We start from the raw sequence: 19,493 nt of genomic DNA, 5'->3' as shown, positions 1-19,493 counted from the left end.
ACTTCAGAATCTCTAAGATGTCACATACTTGTTTGGCACAACTCTCAAGTGCTCAGCAGTTGCAATGTTATATAAGCTTTGCATGCTTTTTATTTTATTACTGGGATTAGGAGTGAAAGTGCTAGGGATGAACAAAGTTCTTTCAGTAATAAAAGCACTTTGCTGGCCTAACAATATTAGGGGAAATCTGTTATGCCTTTGTATATGGTTGATGTATACTGTTAAATTCTGGTAGAAAAATTATAAGCATGTGTGTTAACCTTCTGGAGAATATTTTCTTTCTTTTCTTTATCTCATGACATATTGTCCGTATTGGACAATTTATTTTTGACAAATAAATAACTGCTGAACACATACATTCAGTACATATTTCTAAATACAAAATGTTTGCCTTCTTTTATACTATATGTTTCTTTTAAACAATTCTAGTTTTAAAAAGCAAAAGTAGAGAGGTGTGGTAGCCGTGTTAGTCCACTTTTAAAGGTAATCAATAGAAATAAAACATGGAAATGAAAATAAGATGATACCTTTTTTATTGGACATATTTCCGATCTGACGAAGAAGGGCAACCATTGAAAGCTAATCAAGAAATGTATTAAGTTATGTCCAATAAAAAAGGTATCATCTTATTTTCTTTTCCATGTTTTAAAAAGCAGAAGGAATCTTAAACAGCAAAGATAACTTGTGAAGAATTGAAGGCCAATGATGAGATTTACCCACTGTAAACTGGATTTTTACCAGAAATGCAAGGTTGATAGGATGCTTGAGAGATGACTAGGATAGACACATTCTGACCATGCTCCTGCCACAGTGTTTTAAGATGTAGGTGATGTAATTGTATCAGTCTGAATCCCTGCCCAGGATATGCAGCACATATACTCACTGTCAAACATGTCAGGCATGATGAATAACAACGGAGAGGCTGTTCTGACCATCCATTCAGCATTTAAAAGGTCTAAACATGACCCATCAACCCCTGAAAAAGGTACATGTAAGGCCTTCGATGCAGCCATGGATGCAATGCTTATGAAACTGCAATCTCAGAGAAGTGATGCAAGCAAGTCCATTGTTGAGATTAAAGCAGAGGTTGGAGGACTTTTACAGCAACTCAAATGAAACAATGGCTCAAGAGAATTGAAGGACAGCTCAGTGTGCAGGATCAACGATTGGTAGGTGCTTTCTCATTCGCTACAAGAACCTAGATTTCCATCTCCAGTGGTGACAAAGTTCTCCGATACCCTCAGGTTGTAGAAATTTTATAATAGGCTAGATTGAGAGTTAGGCTAGATTAAGAGTGCCTATTTTATATGTTTGAAAGTAAAAAAGCTGCTATTTATGTCTGATCTTGCCAAGACTACACCTCTGCACAGGAAACAATTGTTATAACTTTCAACCTGAAGTGAAAGCTCTTGGAGCAAAGTATGGATGTTTATAGTTTATTAAAACTTGATATAACACCAGGCTTTTTACAGGTCACAGTGGTTTACAATAAATAAAATAGTTAAGAAAGGAGCTCCATGGAAATGATAGAAAGTATCTAACAGATATACAACAAGAGTAATCAATCAGTAAAAGCGTCTGTATACACAGATACCCCTGTAACAACTCTCTGCCATCATCCTAGAAACGCCACTCCAAATACATTCTGAAAGAAAGTTTAAATAATACTTCAAATTTCTTCAGGAAACTCAGCTCTAATAATAAATGGCAATTGGTTCCATAACATTGGTACAAGCCAAAAGAGGGCTTATCACATGGGACTACCGCATGTACGAGTTCTAAGAGCCAGGCCAGTGATTGCTAAAATCTTGAATTGGGCTGGCAAGGAGCGTCTAATGTGGGCATATCATTGTCACAGGCCATTGGATTACAGTGGCCATAAGATTTTGCTCTTTAATGATTATTCACCCCTTGTGGCACAGCAGCGCAAGGCCATGGCACCCATAAGTGTGGAACTTCACAATAGGAAAATTCCTTTCTCACTGTTTTCTGCCAAATTGCGGGTTCACCATGAGGGCAAAGTTCTATACTTGAACATAATAGAGGATTTCCTTCAATTAATGGAAAACATTTCTCTCCCCCACATATGTGGAGAATCTGTTGGAGTGTTTTTTTCCCCCTTGCTTCACTCCGGTCATCCTGGTTGGGAGTATTCTCTTTGCAGTGAGCAGCAAGTAGTATTAAATACTTAGGTGTACATCTTCCTGTGTGCTTGTCCCAATTATATTCCCTCAACAGTAACCCTTTATTGGAGGATACCAGGTCCAGGCTGAACAGCTGGAGGGATTATCCCCTCTCCTTGTTGGGGAGAATTAGCTTGTTTAATATGTTCCTTTCCCCGAGATGGTTGTATGTATTTCAAATGTTACCGTTATAATTGAGAATAAAAGAAGAAAAACTGTTAAACAACTTATGTCTAATGATTGTGTCCTGACTGAGGTAAGCCACTTTTGTTTCCTGATTTGAGACTAACAAGCCTTGTTCTGAGGTCTGGCTGGAGCCAGACCTGGAACTCGGATAGAACCGAGAAGAACTTGTGTTTTGGGCCTGCCAGCCAGAGGCCTGCTTGAGACTGTATTTACTTAACTACAGAGGCTTTTCACCTTGTGTTCCTAGCTCTGTAATGTAACAGGCCTCAGGATTCAGTTAGTAAACCACTTATTTTCATTTATATACCTTTGTCCAGCTGTGTTATTTTGCAGACCCACCGTCAAACCCCCGCTCGGGGTATCACACTGACTATCAGTTGTGGTATGAGACATATAAACAATTGGTTCCAGAAAACTGAATATTTTACTTCACAGCCTTGGAGTCTGAGATTCAGGGACCAGTTCATCTTAGCTATTACCTAAATGCACCTCCGACAGCTTTGTCTGAGATCCCTAAAGTATATGTCCATTATAGGCCATTAGGGGCGATGTGGCTCTGCTTTTGTTGACTTCATCAAATAGACCCTACTGCAACACCATTACTGCCTTTGTGACACAAGAAAGCTTTTCCTTCGGGCACCGACTCTAAGCTATTTGCAGTTTGGGACTCCAAGGGCATATACTTCCTGCACCAGGTTCTACAGGATGATGGCACGCTCAAAGGGATTGATTCTCTGCGGGAAGAGTTTCACTTGCCTAGTACAGCAACTTTTTCCTGCCTGCAACTTCAACATTATTGGACTACTTTAAATAAGGCCCATCTCACAAGCGACAAGTATGAGAGACTGGTTGAGGCTTTAACTCTGGAATCTCATCATAAAGTACCCCTGACATTCCATCACCGCCATTTAAAGGACTCTGCTGCTCCACTTTTTTGCTTGGTTGGAAAGGGCCTAGGCTTTCCCATTCCGGAGAGCAGCCTACTGTCAGGATTCAACACAGTTCCGGGGCCTTATGTACCATTTCTGCTGCATTTCTTTGAAGGGGTAAACAAACATGTGGACAAAGGTGAGCCGGTTGATATTGAGGCATATTTTCAAAGCACTTAGCCTTCCAAAGTTCCATAGGTTTCTATGGAACTTTGGAAGGCTAAGTGCTTTGAAAATATGCCTCATTGTGTATCTAGATTTTCAGAAGGCGTTTGATAAGGTCCCTCATGAAAGACTACAGAGGAAATTAGAGGGACAAGGGATTGGCGGTAGTGTGTTACTGTGGATTAAAAACTGGTTGAAAGATAGGAAACAGGGAGTAGGATTAAAAGGTCAATATTCGCAATGGAGAAGGGTAGTTAACGGGGTCCCTCAGGGATCAGTGCTGGGACCTCTGCTTTTTAACTTATTTATAAATGACCTAGAGATGGGGGTAACTAGTGAAGTAATCAAATTTGCCGATGACACAAAGTTATTCAAAGTAGTCAAATCGCGGGACAATTGTGGAAAAACTACAAGAGGACCTTACGAGACTGGGAGACTGGGCGTCTGAATGGCAGATGACGTTTAATGTGACCAAGTGCAAAGTGATGCATGTGGGAAAGAGGAACCCAAACTATAACTATGTCATGCAAGGTTCAGTGTTGGGAGTCACGGACCGAGAAAGGGATCTAGGAGTCGTCGTTGATGATATGTTGAAAACTTCTGCTCAATGTGCTGCTGCGGCTAAGAAGCAATAGAATGTTTGGGTATCAGGAAAGGGATGGAAAACAAAAATAAGGATATTATTCTGCCGTTGTATCGCTCCATGGTGCAACCGCACCTCGAGTATTGTGTTCAATTCTGGTCACCGCACCTCAAAAAAGACATAGTGGAATTGGAAAAGGTGCAGAGAAGGGCGACAAAGATGATACAAGGGATGGGACGACTTCCCTATCAGGATAGGCTGAAGAGGCTGGGGCTCTTCAGCTTGGAGAAAAGGCGGCTGAGGGGTGATATGATAGAGGTCTATAAGATAATGAGTGGAATGGAACGGGTCGATGTGGAGCGTCTGTTTACGCTTTCCAAAAATACTTGGACAAGGGGGCATGCGATGAAGCTGCAGTGTGGTAAATTTAAAACGAATCGGAGGAAAGTTTTCTTCACTCAACACGTAGTTAAACTCTGGAATTCACTGCCGGAAAAGGTGGTTAAGGCGGTTAACTTAGCGGACTTCAAAAAAGGGTTGTATGGCATCCTGGAGGAAAAAGCCATAGAATGTTATTGAATGGACGAGAGAATAATACAGTATTTCTAGGATGGGCTGGACAAATTGCTTGTTCTTTTGGCCGCTGTCTGTGACAGGGTGCTGGGCTCGATGGACCCTTCGTTTGTCCCAGCATGGCGATGCTTATGTACTTATGTTCCTTATTGGGAATTACAATATAAAATCAATTTCAGGCTCTATTATTCTCCCAAGCGTGCTTGTTTAATGAAAATCTTCTCAACTTCTGCTTGCCTTAAATGTGGTCTTTTTTTTTTTAATTAAATTTTTATTACTTATACAACTCAAAGAGAGATGAATGACTGGAAATTTGTAATATTAAATTCAGATAGTTCCCTTTACATACGGTGAAATAATCTAAATCTCATCAACCACAACATAGGAAAACAACCCTACCAGATCCAAGAAAGGAAAATAAAATAAAATCATATAATTATACAATTTTATTTTACAATTATATAATACTAGTAAAAAAAAGGCCCGTTTCTGACACAAATGAAAAGGGCGCTAGCAAGGTTTTCTTCGGCTCCCACCTATGTCCAGCGACCCTCCTCTCTCCCCTGTCACCCCTCCAGCCACCCATGTCCAGCAACCCTCCTCTGGACATGGTTCAGCTGTGAGGCATGTTTTTTTTCCCCCCCTTGGGTTCTGTAGTTGACATCATAATGGCTATGGTGATGTCAGCCTGATCTACAGAGCCTAGCAGACCAACTCGGAATGAGCCATGGTCCCAGGCAAGTCAGAACGTTGGAGGTGAGAATTATTATATAGGATATATAGTTAGACTAGTCTACACGGGAATTGCCACCACCCTATTTCATTCCTCCAAGCTACCTTATGCAGTGGCCTTTCTGTTAATCACATATTCATATTTACATTTACTTCTTCTTTAGAAACCAAAAATTCCTCAAGCTGTCTCAGGTCAAAGAATTGAAAATGTTTGGATTGATATAATAGTCGACATATACATGGAAATTTAAGGACAAAATTAGTTCCTAAAGCTAAAGTCCATTGATGCAATGCCAAAAAAGCCTTGCGCCTGTTCTGCGTCTCCCTAGATAGATCTGAGTAAATTTTTATCTTAGCACAAAAGAACAGCGAGTCCAAATATCTGAAGAATAGTCTCATACCGGCATCTCTATCCATCTCCAGGGCAAAAGTCACTACAGCAGTACTTCTTTGAGTAATAACTTCTATTGACGATTCCAAAAAGGATGTTAAGTTCATACCATCTCCCATTTGAGGTATATCTATTCCTTTTCCAGATTTTACATTCTGAAGATAATATACATGAACTATAGGAGGCAGTGATTCTCTCGACATCCCCAGGACCTCAACCATATATCTTTTAACCATATCCACAGGTGATATCAATGGAGATCTTGGAAAATTAGTTAGTCTCAAATTAAGTTTCCTTGATTGGTTTTCTAGATATTCTATCCTACGTAAGGTAAAGTTCTTTTCCTTAATTGAGACTTGACTTAAATTTTCCAATTTACAAAGCTTTTCCCCAATCTGTTTAACTTCAGAGTACTGTTGGGTGTTTATTCGTTCCTGGGTCAGGATTGCCTCAGACAAAACTTTAATTTCCAATGTATTTTTTTAAATCAGAGTTTGCAAAGAAGAATGCAAGTTGAATGTTAGATCCCAGAGTGACTCCATTGTCACTACGGCTGGTTTACTTGTTAAGCCCAATGTAAAGTCAGGAGGGGGGGGTTTTGAGGATCTGGGTCAAATTATTAACTATCATAGTAGAAAAATTAGAAAATTGTTGTCCTGCCAGACCCTCTCTCCACCTGTATACCAGGCATAGTCAGGTTCCCCCCCTGCTCAGTTGGCTCCTCTTCTTCTGAGAGCTGAACGGCAGGCTCTCCGATACCATGCCGCCTCCTGGCTGTGGGGGAGCCACACGTTCGACAGGGCTCAGAGAAACCCCATCTACAATGCCAGCTGACTCGACCAGGTCAGCACTAATAGCAGGGGAAGAGGTCAAAACAGGTTCGGTCGTCACTCTGAATCATTCCAGTGTTGACTGCTGTGAAGGGTGAGTCCCAGCAGGGGTTGAGGGAAACCCCCTTACTTTTCCTCTCCTCTTCCCCATTTCTCAATGGGGTTCTGGCATCCTCCCCAGCTCGAATTCCAGAGCGAATCTGAGGGCATCCGGTGTAGCAATTCACAACGACGCCATCTTGGATCTGTGATACCTTTTTTATCAATATATCTAAATGTGGTAAGTTGAATGCCTCCCTGGGTCATGTGCTTTGGCAGTTCTCATCTGTACAATCTCTCTGGCAATGGGTTCTGGCCTTTATCACCAAAATCTGACCCTTGTCGGTCCCCTTACATCCAAGTCTTCTTTTCGGTTTCTTCGCTGGGCAACCCTGATGATACTGAAAGTGAGCCTGCCTTCATGGTTGTCAGAGAAAGCCCCTTCAGAGCAATCATGGAGAGCAGCTATGATTCTTGCTCTCACGATGGAGCAGTGACAGGTGCAGAGCTTGGACTCACCGGAGGCCATATGGGAACCCTTTTGGTCTACCTTGACTCATCATGCAAGAACAGGATTTTGAATTGTTGTTTGGGGTTTTTTTTCTCTTTCTCTGTTCTTGGACAGCTCCCAGGGTAACATGGGGGGGGGGGGGGTGAGAAGAATGGGGGAAGAAATATCATAGAAAATGCTAACTTTATGATTTTCTTTTTATCACCTGTTGTATGATTTTCTTGGAATCATCCCACTCAGTTGTACTTGTTCTGTTGGTTTTTCCTGTTAACACACACTTGATAAAAATGATTTTCAAATAATGTGATGTGGACAAGATGTTGGAATGCATTAGCCAGTTGGTCGCATTCTTACTGTCATGGTGGAGACAGTTGAGCACCATTAATATTGGTGGCTCCTAAAATTACTTATATTTTGAGTGTGCTTCCCATTCAATTCCCCAGTTTCTTTTTGGCTAAAGTTGGTCTTTTCACTGACTTTTTATGATTTAGGTTAGTAAACTGAAAGCTAATAAAAATAATGTAAGTAAACCTTTCCAGATTTCACCCTACAACTTCAAGCTTTTATTATTCAGAAGGAATGCTGTTGGCTATTAATTGTAATACAAGCAAAAATAGAAGGCTATTAATTGTATACATTATCTTGTATTCTGCATAGCTTTTATGCTGAATCTAAGTGCAGTAAATAAATAAATCTTGTGACCAGAGAGTCTACAGCCCCAGCTGGTTAGATTTAGAATGGGCTTTGGTGGATGCAGTACCTCTATGGAAGTAGTTTGGAATTCAGCTGTCACCATCCCTAATGAATTAATGACTATACAGCATTAACACAAGTATTGTAGAAGTTTTGATAACAAACTCAAAGTTCTATGGGAAAAAAAATCATTAAAATTTAGTTTATGGAACAACCCCTTATTAACAATGAATAGTAAACAGGTCAGTTGGACAGATTAGGAAAACAAAGGTTTATGGGGGCTAGAGGATATTAGAGTATTCTCATTTGATTATTTTCACCAAGGCTGTGAGAAATTGAATATCCCCATAGCATAGTAACATAAAATATGATGGCAGATAAAGAAGCCTGACATCCATTTTCATGAAGTTATGGACGCAGACCGCGAGAGCATCACGGGTCCCTGAAGCAGAGATTGAAACAGGGCACTTCATCGGACTGTCGCTATTTGCTCCGCTTTGAGATAAGTTTTTCTTGACATCTCTACAATTTGTAAATGTTGGGTAATTCATTGTGGAGTATACATGTGAACTGAAACAGTTGGAAGTTTTAGAAATTTGAACTTGGAATTTTATACGGTGTGGACACGTGTTAAAGTAGCATTGAATCCCTCTTGGCACCCAATTAGGTTTTCACTATAGGAAGACTATGATGTGGTGTTTATATTAGACAAGTTTCTGTGTTTCCAGCCATTGTCAACATTCATATGCTGTCAGTTAAGATTTTGAGAAAAATAGGGTGAGAGCGTGGAGTCTTCCCCATTATAATTAAAAAAAAATCTTTTTTTAAAAAGTCAAATTTCAAAAACATTTTATAAATTTCTAAATGTGAAGTTAATTGAATAGCGCTAATTTTCAATGGTTGCCACAAGTGTTTTACTAAACCACGAGAGAGCTTTTTTTTTTATTTAGGTTGGGCAGATAAAGACCAGCATGATCCAAATAACACACAATCTACAAAGTCTCAAGCTCATTACAAACTTCCCAAAATCTTCATTTGGTTTGCAAGATGGTGAGGAAAATGGGCTATGATGCATCCAAACTTTCGAATCCAAGGTTTTGTTGTTGTTACATTTGTACCCCGCGCTTTCCCACTCATGGCAGGCTCAATGCGGCTTACATGGGGCAATGGAAGGTTAAGTGACTTGCCCAGAGTCACAAGGAGCTGCCTGTGCCTGAATTGGGAATCGAACTCAGTTCCCCAGGAACCAAGTCCACCACCCTAACCACTAGGCCACTCCTCCACTGTTGCTACTATTTGAGATTCTACATGGAATGTTGCTATTCCACTAGCATCATTCCATGTAGAAGTCGGCCCTTGCAGATCACCAATGTGGCCGCGCAGGCTTCTACATGGAATGTTGCTAGTGGAATAGCAACATTCCATGTAGAACCTCCAATAGTATCTATTTTATTTTTGTTACATTTGTACCCTGCACTTTCCCACTCATGGCAGGCTCAATGCGGCTTACCATGGGTCAATGGAGGGTTAAGTGACTTGCCCAGAGTCACAAGGAGCTGCCCTGTGCCTGAAGTGGGAATCGAACTCAGTTCCCCAGGACCAAAGTCCACCACCCTAACCACTAGGCCACTCCTCCACTGTTGCTACTATTTGAGATTCTACATGGAATGTTGCTAGTCCACTAGCATCATTCCATGTAGAAGTCGGCCCTTGCAGATCACCAATGTGGCCGCGCAGGCTTCTGCTTCTGCGAGTCTGACATCCTGCACGTATGTGCAGGACGTCAGACTCACAGAAACAGAAGCCTGCGCAGCCTTCTACATGGAATGTTGCTAGTGGAATAGCAACATTCCATGTAGAATGTCCAATAGTAGCAACATTCCATGTAGAATCTCCAATAGTAGCAACATTCCATGTAGAATCTCCAATAGTATCTATTTTATTTTTGTTACATTTGTACCCCGTGCTTTCCCACTCATGGCAGGCTCAATGCGGCTTACATGGGGCAATGGAGGGTTAAGTGACTTGCCCAGAGTCACAAGGAGCTGCCTGTGCCTGAAGTGGGAATCGAACTCAGTTCCTCAGTTCCCCAGGACCAAAGTCCACCACCCTAACCACTAGGCCACTCCTCCCATTGTATGTAGTTGACGGACTTTCAACTACATACAATGGGAGGAAGATTTAGATTGTCCTGATAGATCTGTAAATTGACTCCTTTCTCAGTGAGACCTATCCAGATGTCCAAAGCAGCAGGATTAGGCTTTCGATATATTTTTTGGCACACTGAGCTAGCTGGATCCTGGTTAAGCTTCACAAAATTGAAGATCATCAGCCTTATACTAAGCAAGTGGAGTGGAGAAACAAATAGTCAAACATATATTGTTTCTAACAATGTCCATTATTAGAATGAATATGGAGTCAAGAGTGGGATACGATTAAAGGCATATTTCAGTTAAAAAATGAAGTGTCACTGCATATAATGATATTGAAATCTCTTGCCTTTTCCCTCTTGAAGCAAAAAAGTTGAAAGCTGTCACACATTTTTTTAGCACTGGCTGTTGAAACTATCATGGAAAATTGGTGGAATACTGTGTGGTTAATTTATAACTATGAAATGGCAGCTGCTATTAAGGATAAGAAAGTGGAGAGGTTTATTTGCTTATTTATTTTCAGTATTTATATACCGCCTAGACCTAAGCGGTTTACAATTTTCTTTTGACACACACTTGGCATTTATTTGAAGCATTCTTAAATTCTAATTAGGTGGGTAGACATTTTTGGAATAGGTGATGGCAGTCTGTACCATAGCCTGTAGTATGTAGGTGGTCTGTTTTGTTTATTGACATGTTTCGTAAAAATTTGATGATCCAATGAATAAACTTGGAATAAAAAAAATCATGATTGATCAAAACATTTGCTAAAGTGTGTGTGTTCAGATTTAACCTTTGTACAATAAAGCTACATAATATATTTATGCAATTAATAGATATGTGCATATATAAGCTTTAATTGAAACTTTGCAGAAGGGGCTGTTGGGATTAATTGCCCAGATTCTGTCAAACATAGTAGTGAAATCCTTGTAAATATTTATGTTTTGAAAGGTAAAATTACGCCTTGTTGGTTACATTTATTTTTCTAAAATAGAAAAGAAGAGCTTAAATGAAACCCGATTGTGGATGTGCAAGAGAGAGTGCATGAATATAATCACTGGCATTTTGATGAGCAGTAAGTCTCAGAAATGAACTTATTAGAAAGCATTACTTTATATGATGTATTACGAGGTCAGACATTCTTTCCCCTTATTCGTATCTTCTGCTGTTGAATTAAAGAACCGAGCCGTGTTAAAATGTACCATATATTTCTGTGTCAGTCCAGAGAAATTGTGAACAATTGAAAAATAGGCTTTCGAATTCTGTTGGATGTAAACATCAGCACAGACTTGTTAACCCTTGGCGGCAGTAGCTTAATTTTATTGTTTATGGTTGAAGTGTGGTCTCTCTATATAGAAGAAAAGATTCCTTGAAAATCTGCCAGACAAAATACAAACTGCCTTGTTCTTTTTATCTCTTGAAATGATTTAAGGTACAAGCCCTTGTACTGTAGTCTAAGCCTTTAACTGCTGGAATTTATATTGTGATTCACACACTGATAAATGTGTTTACAGTATAATAATACTGGGCAGTAAATGCCCCTAATGCACATTCTCGCTTTCTTTCCAGTTTGACTTTGCTGTAAATTGTTTAGGTTTCATGCTCTGTCCTTTGGCTGAAGATTAAAAGTCCTTACTGAGTGTCTGCTGGAAAGTGTGTTTATCTCTGAGCAGCATTTTCTTAATAAAGACTTAGCAGATTTCTTGTTCTTTTTATGTTTTGTTAACTTTGTGACTCTAAGAGGTAGTCCTATGTTTTAATATGTGCCACATACATGAAACAGATTGTTCTAAAAATATCTTTTACATATTCTTCTGTGAGATGAAAAATCTGTTGTTCTTGCCTTAGTTCTTCATTCTAGTTCCCTCGTCATCAAAAGTGTTTTATGGTATTAACTCTTAAATGCACAAGATTTGAACCAATAAGATTTTGGAAGCACTAGTGGGAGGCTCAGATTGGATTCTTGGTTCTGGTTTCTTTTAGTAGGCTGATTTAGGTTAGGGTACCAAGAGGCAACCTCTAAGGTGGCATATGATGCCATGTTTGTACCAAGATACATCCCTACAGACTTGATAACAGTAACCAAGGGAAGCTGTTTCTCCATAATTCAGCCATAGTAAGTATCTTTCAGCTGTGTGGGTGATAGTAAGCACTAGAAGAAAAGTGTGAAGACCTAACAAAGTCTGTTGCCAATCAGTCTATAGGTGTTTCCTACCAGGCAAGGCTTGGATAATCCAAGATCGTCTGGAAGAAGTGGTAGAGGCTGCAATGAGTATTAGAAGGCAAACAAGGCAAAAAAAAATTGTGCCTTTTAAATGTATTGTTAACATCCTGAGTAAATTTTGATAGATTTTTTAAATGAAACTTGCAAACAAGCTGGGTTAATGCACATAATCTTAAATATCAGTGGTTCTCATCTCCCTCTCCCTTCTCTGGTTTTCAGCATACCATAATAAATATGCATGAGAGATTTGCAGGCATTGCTTTCAATGTGTGTAAATCTATCGCATACATATTCATTGTAGATATGCTAAAAACCTGATTGAGGGCTCAGTGTGTCCCCTGGACAAGTTTGAGAACCCCTGATTATATATTGGCTTAAAACAACCTCTGCAGCTTCTGCACAGCATAGTATTCTTATATATGGTGAAATGTATTTAAAATGTTATACCGCATAAGACAGCTTAACCTAAAATACTGTTTTTTAATTAATCGCTCTGATGTTTCTCTTAGTAAATATTTTTCTCTTGCACATGGTTACAGTCTCTGTAAAGAAATAATATTTTGTCTAAGCATTAAGAGAAATTATGGTTAACAGGCATTATGTTAGACTTCAGTCAATGTGAATGTGACTGACCTATCAGACAGAACAAAGACTAAACCTCTCCAATAGCTGCAAAATGGTTGTGTTTACCACATGCCCTACTGCTACCGCTGCTTGTCTGGAAAATATGTTGAACAGCAAAGAATATATTTTGAATGAAGATCAGGTACAAAGTTTTTATATAACTTGCCAAGTCCAGCCTATAGCATTGCACACATGTATGGTATTTGCTAGCAGGAGAAACTGACTTTCACAAATGCAGCATGTCATTTTGAATTGGTTATTGATTGGGTTCCCGGCATTGCAGATTTACACAATGAAATGCAATCTGATTATATCAAAATAACATAAAACGCCCTGATGAATGCTCAGTGCTCTTAAGTATTCTTATCATATATGAATTTGAATTATATTTGTTGGCATCTATTGCATCCTTTAGAATCTTAAGAGCATCAGTAATCTTAATGGAAACAGACCTGCTGTTTATCAGTATTTTCACAACTTTAACTGTTAATTTAATTTTTAACCAAAGCATATATCTATCCCCTTTGTCTATCGTAGTCAATTTGCCTCAGCCTGGCACGGTGCATTTTTTTTTACTTGCTACCTTCTCTTTGGAATTTCCTCCCACTGAATCTTTGAACTGAACTCTCATCCTAAATTCAAGGTGGGATTGAAGACCCACCTTTTAAATCAGGCTTTTCCAGGCTCTGCCAGTAGATGACTCTGTTTACTTCACTAAGGGCTCCTTTTACAAAGTGGCACTAATGATTAGTGACTTTGCATTCATCGTACGCTAATCAGTAGCGCCACTTTGTGAAAACAGTGCTAAATTCTTTCCTTTCCTTTTTGAAGAATTGTAGTTCTTTTCCTTTTCTGTGTTTAGTACGTACATTGCTTTGATGCCCCATTTGAAATGCGGTATAACAAGTACCTAAATAAACATAAACATATTATATTTAGGGCTTCTGTTTTATGTGTTTATTTTCTAACTATCTAAAAGTTCTTTCAGGGCTCAAAATAATCGTGTTTGGTGTTTTTGATGCATAGATGCTATTGCTAAATACCTTTTCTGGTTCAATCAAATATGTACTAGGGATGGGCAATCATTTGAAATGACTGTCATTTGCTGACAAGAATGCACACTTATTTTTTTTTTTAAAAGAGAATGCGTTGTTTGTATATAGTGCACATTTTTTCCAATAGTATGTGCCTAATATCTGGAAAGAGTGCACACTATGTGCAAATAGCATTCACTCTTTAAGAAAAGTTAATGTGTCTATAGTGTACATTCTTAATGACATTCATTCCCAACCAAAAAAAAAAAAGACATGAAACAAATTTCTGGATGCCCATCCCTAATATGTACACTTGTGCAACTGACAAGTCTGCAGTGCAAAAAAATGCACAAACACAAAGTGGAGGATCTAAGGCAGGCAAGGGGAAAGGTGATTAGACTATTAGAGAAAGTGGTGTTTTTCCACTGTTATGCATTGCTGGTAGATCATACCTTTTTTTCACATTAATATGACAGGAATGCACTGGGTATCATGATTATTCTTAGATATTTTGTGAAAGAAAAGTGAGTGGTGTGGGATTACACAAGCGTCGGCTCTGTCACTGGGAGCAAAAATCATGTAGCACTCGTGATCTCATTATGTTTAAAATTCAGTCTTGTTCCTCTAAAAAGGCATTACAGGAGACAAAAAAGAAGATTTTTCCGACTCCAATTGAAAAAGCACCTCACTCAGGGAAATTATAGAGCCTTTTAAGACAGTTTACTAATCTTCCCAAAATTGCTCTAATTCCTAGTTTGCACAAATACTTTGGCAGAGTTCATATTACAGCCCACTTTCAGTATATTATCTCTTTTGAGTCCAGCTTTTATTTATTTATTTATTTATTTATTTATTGCATTTGTATCCCACATTTTCCCACCTCTTTGCAGGCTCGATGTGGCTTACAATACATTATGAATGGTGGAAATATATAAGAGAATATACATTTAGTATTACATAAGGATATTGGGTAACATGATGATGATGAAACATGATAGTAGTGTAGCAAGCAAATATTATAAGACAAATTTTTTTGTTTTTGTTTTTTTTTGTTACATTTGAACCCCGCGCTTTCCCACTCATGGCAGGCTCAATGCAGCTTACATGGGGCAATGGAGGGTTAAGTGACTTGCCCAGAGTCACAAGGAGCTGCCTGTGCCTGAGGTGGGAATCGAACTCAGTTCCCCAGGACCAAAGTCCACCACCCTAACCATATATGTGTAGGACTTCACATTTGTTGATCTTTGTGGTATGCCTTGTTGAAGAGATGGGTCTTCAGTTGTTTGCGGAAGTTAGTTAATTCATAGTTAATTCAAATCTGAAAATGACATTGCATCTGCCATCTCTAATCTTAATTCAGTAAAAACTGTTTGGCTAACAACTGCCCTACGTGTTCCAAATGCCTTAATTATAACTGGAGTGGTAAAATTCGTACAGTTTGAAGTAATAGGATAATGTGGAAGGGGTATTGTTCATTTCTTAGTTCGATAGATGTGATGCATTGTTCATGAATTAGTTCGGGTCTGCTGGGTAGGCTTTCCGGAAGAGGTGAGTCTTGAGGTCTTTTTGGAATTTTAGATGGGTATTCACAGTTCTAATGTTTCTAGGTAATGCGTTCCAGAGCTGGGTGCAAATGTAGGACAATGAATATTCATGAGAGACATTTGCATGCACTGCCTCCATTGCATTCAAATCTCCCTCATGAATATTTCTTGTGGATATCCTGAAAACCTGACTGGCTGGGGTGCCTCCAGGACCAGGTTTGGGAACCACTGCTCTAGATGATGATTTTTCATTTAAGCAACATGTTTCTTACATATCTAAAAAATGCTTTTTCAAATTATAAGAAGTGTTGCCATACTGGAACAGACCGAAGGGGCATTAAGCCCAGTATCCTGTTTCCATCAGTGGCCAATTCAAGTCACAAGTATCTGGCAAGATCCCAAAACAGTACAATACATTTTATGCTGCTTATCCTAGAAATAAGTAGTGGATTTTCTCAAGTTCATCTTAAATCTTGTTGGGCAGACTGGATGGACCGTTCAGGTCTTTATCTGCCGTCATTTACTATGTTAATAATGGCTTATGGACTTTTCTTTTAGGAAATTATCTAAAGCTTTTTAAAAATACTTTTAAGCTTTTACCACATTCTCTGGCAATGAATTCCAGAGTTTAATTGCACATTGAGTGAAGAAATATTTTCTCTGATTTTCTTTTACATTTACTACTTATTAGCTTCATTGCGTGCCCCTAAGTCCCCTTGTATGTTTGGAAAGAGTAAACAAGCGATTCACATTTACCCGTTCCGTTCCACTCCACTCATTGTTTGATAGACCTCTGTCTTATCTTCTCTCAGCCATCTCTTCTCCATGTTGAAGAGCTGTAGTCTCTTTAGCCTTTCATCATAGGGAATTTGTCCCATTCCCTGTATCATTTTCATTGCTCTTCTCTGTAACTTTTCTAATTCCTCTATATCGCTTTTGAGATGTGGTGACCCGAATTGCACCATGGAGCAATGCAAGGCATTGCGATATTCTCATCTTTGTTCTCCATTCATTTCCTAGTAATTCCTACCATTCTATTTGCTTTCTTAGCCGTCACTGCACACCGAGCAGAGGGTTTCAACGATCTTTTTCCTAATATGGAACCTTGCATCATGATCCTCTCAGTCAAATCTTTATTTTCTGAAGGAACACTAAGGATATTAATTCATTCTACAGTTATTTATTTACTGGAATTTATGAGCAGCATAGATTTACTATAATTTATTACTGAAAGTAATTTGTTTGACTGAATATAGGTGCTTTCAAATTCTACAAAACACAATGATAAACCTTATTAAAGGCACACAAAAAGGAATCACTTCACTCCTTGATGTTTGGTGCTTTTATCACATTTGAACCTGAAAGGTTTATCCACCACACTTATACACATTCCAGAAATATTGGTTGGCAACCGAAGTATATGAATTTAAGTATGTCATAGAAAGCAAATCCATCACCTTTGGTATCTAATAACTTCTGTATCATTTATGTCAAGATGGCTGGCCACACTGATGTCCTCATTGTCTTTTATCATTGTGATTTGTTTGCCAAATAGCTTTTAGCAATCTAAAGTATATGACAAATGTCAGAAATAATGGGATAGTTTTCAAGTTTTCTGTCAAGTGTCCAACATTTTTCTTTTAGGTTGAGTTGAAAAGGAAATACAATGATCAGCATACAAAGATCCGGGGACTTTTACCAGGAAGCCAGTGGTATGAAATTCAAGCTTACAGGGCTCTCAACCAGGCACTGGGCAGGTAAGAACAATTCATGAAGTAATATATTTAAAAGCACTGGTGCGTCCAGTTTGATTCTTTGAAAGTGACTTCTCATGGGGAACCAAGCTGTCATTTCTATTGACTGTCATTGGTGGTTGTTTTTTTTTCCTGTTGTTCTGTACAGTGAAAGAATCAATATATTTATTTATTTTATTTTTGTTACATTTGTACCCCACACTTTCCCACTCATGGCAGGCTCAATGCGGCTTACATGGGGCAATGGAGGGTTAAGTGATTTGCCTAGAGTCACAAGGAGCTGCCTGTGCCTGAAGTGGGAATCGAACTCAGTTCCTCAGTTCCCCAGGACCAGAGTCCACCACCCTAACCACTAGGCCACTCCTTCACTCCACTCCACTCTATTTTTATTGTTCTCCTTTAACTGCAGTTTGAGTTGTTTTCATTAGTTGTAATTTTGCAAATATCTTTGGATTTGGTTTAGCTGGAGTGGTCTCATGATTATATTTTGTTGTATTAACTTTATAATACTTCACCAATTACAAAACCTTGAACATAAAACTAATATAGAAACTAAAATAAGAAAAACAGCAATACCTTCACTGCATTACAGGTAAAATAATAAATCTCCACGTCTACTATAAAAGAGTGGCAAGAGAAGAAAAAAATGGGGACAACAAAAGAAAATAATTAAAAAAGGAAACGTTAGCTCAACAATACCATTACAATGACCACTTACTAGTCCCACTAAAACCATCCCCACTCTAACTCAACCCAACTGTATGTGAATCCAAAAAAGAATGAAGATGTATAGGTTCATAGAAGACAAATGACAAATTTGCAAGGAATTTGCAAAAGAAAATATGCACTGAGAGCCAAAGCTTCTTGGTGCGTAGCAATAATTTTTTTCTCCACTCTTGAGAGGCCTTGCAGAGATCATGGAAAATCCAGATGTTTTGTCTAAAAGAAATTACAAGTTCTTCTCTGGAAATAGTCTCAAAATATGATCTCTATCAGAAAGAAGCATGAAGGACCCACGTAAGTAACATTGCTCTTCTAGACTTTTTTTTTTTTTTTTTTTTACAAGAGTCTTCCAAAAAGCCAGAAAGATCCAAACTATCCACAGAGACTTCTCCTGGTAGGGGAGAGCTTCCACAACCAGCCTTCTTCATTCTTGAGAGTGTTGAGAGTAACAAATAAGCCATACTAATAGATGGAATCATCTGCTTGGTCTCCAGAACCTCTTGAATATATTAAATCTCAGCCGGTTGTACCAATGAACTCTTTGGAAAATTCAGCACTCTCAAATATAAGGCGCTTGAATGAATTTCTAATCAACTATTAACATCTTGAATTAAACCAGTTTACACAGATGATACCTTTTCAATCTTATGGTCCAAAATCTGTACTTGTGCCTTACAATCCTCAAGTCCTTTCTCTTGATATTGTAAGTCAGTATGAGTCTCTGAGCGATCTTTAACTAAAGCATAAACAGAGGCATCCAAAGATGCCAATACAGTTCAGAAAGAGTCAAGTGTAAAGTGAGCAGGCTTTACCTATAGAGGGCTATCTACTCATAAGAGCCAGATCATACGAAGCTGCAGATGAAACAGCAAAACTTACCCCAGCTTGGGGCTCAATTGTGCCCTCAACTACCTCCTTCTGAGGCACAGCCATAATTGTTGTCAATTCTCTCTAAATCAGACTTAATATACTAGTGTCACCATCTCTTTAGGAACCAAGGGACCAGCAGGAGTCGCAGCACTGCTGTGACCATTTGGCTGGGGCGCTGTAATCCTTTCATCTCATGATTAAGTATTGAATTAATTCAGAAGTTCTGGGATACAAGTTTTAGATGTCCCTCTTCCATAATCTTTGGGCAACTCACTTTGTTTTCATGTGCTTCCAGGACTCTGTAGTCTAAATGTAGCTTTCTTTGTCAACAAATTAAAAGAAAAAATAAAGCTCTGAATTTGCAGAAATTTAACATTCAAATGTTTTTTTTTCTGTATTAAATATTTAGTAGTATCTTTAATGGATAGAAGCTTTCAATATCTAAAGTTAGTTTTGGGGAGTGGAAGGAATATGTGTATAGAGCTACAATACAACTTATCAGTGTTTAGCCAGAGAAAACAGAGCCTCACAGACAAATGTAACAAAATAAAAAATAAATTTTAGTTTTATATAGAAACACATTTTCAGATTTCTTTACTTTCAGGCCAGATTTTTATTGAATGTTTTATGCAGGGCTTTAGAATAATAAATCCACACAAGGGGGTTTTCACTGCATTTCTTCATAAAAGTGTTGTATACTTACCTCTTTCAAAGAGTGACTTTAAATAATATTAGCTTAAAAATTCATTTAAAAT

General features: G+C 38.6%; 1 protein-coding gene across 4 annotated transcripts in view; it reads left to right on the top strand.

Annotated features, from left to right (window-relative positions):
- The window catches only part of BRIP1 (BRCA1 interacting protein C-terminal helicase 1), a 146,437-nt gene that overhangs the window by 114,009 nt on the left and 12,935 nt on the right, over nt 1–19,493 (top strand). For all 4 annotated transcript variants that reach the window (XM_030185692.1, XM_030185693.1, XM_030185690.1 and 1 more), the window contains one exon: nt 17,036–17,148. In XM_030185692.1, the coding sequence (XP_030041552.1) occupies nt 17,036–17,148 (113 nt within the window). The remainder of the gene's footprint in view (nt 1–17,035; nt 17,149–19,493) is intronic.

This window comes from Microcaecilia unicolor, chromosome 13, assembly GCF_901765095.1.
Source record: "Microcaecilia unicolor chromosome 13, aMicUni1.1, whole genome shotgun sequence".
NCBI classification, from domain to species: domain Eukaryota; kingdom Metazoa; phylum Chordata; class Amphibia; order Gymnophiona; family Siphonopidae; genus Microcaecilia; species Microcaecilia unicolor.
The sequence above is the reverse complement of the archived record's forward strand: the minus strand, read 5'-3'. Positions and strand labels throughout refer to the sequence as shown.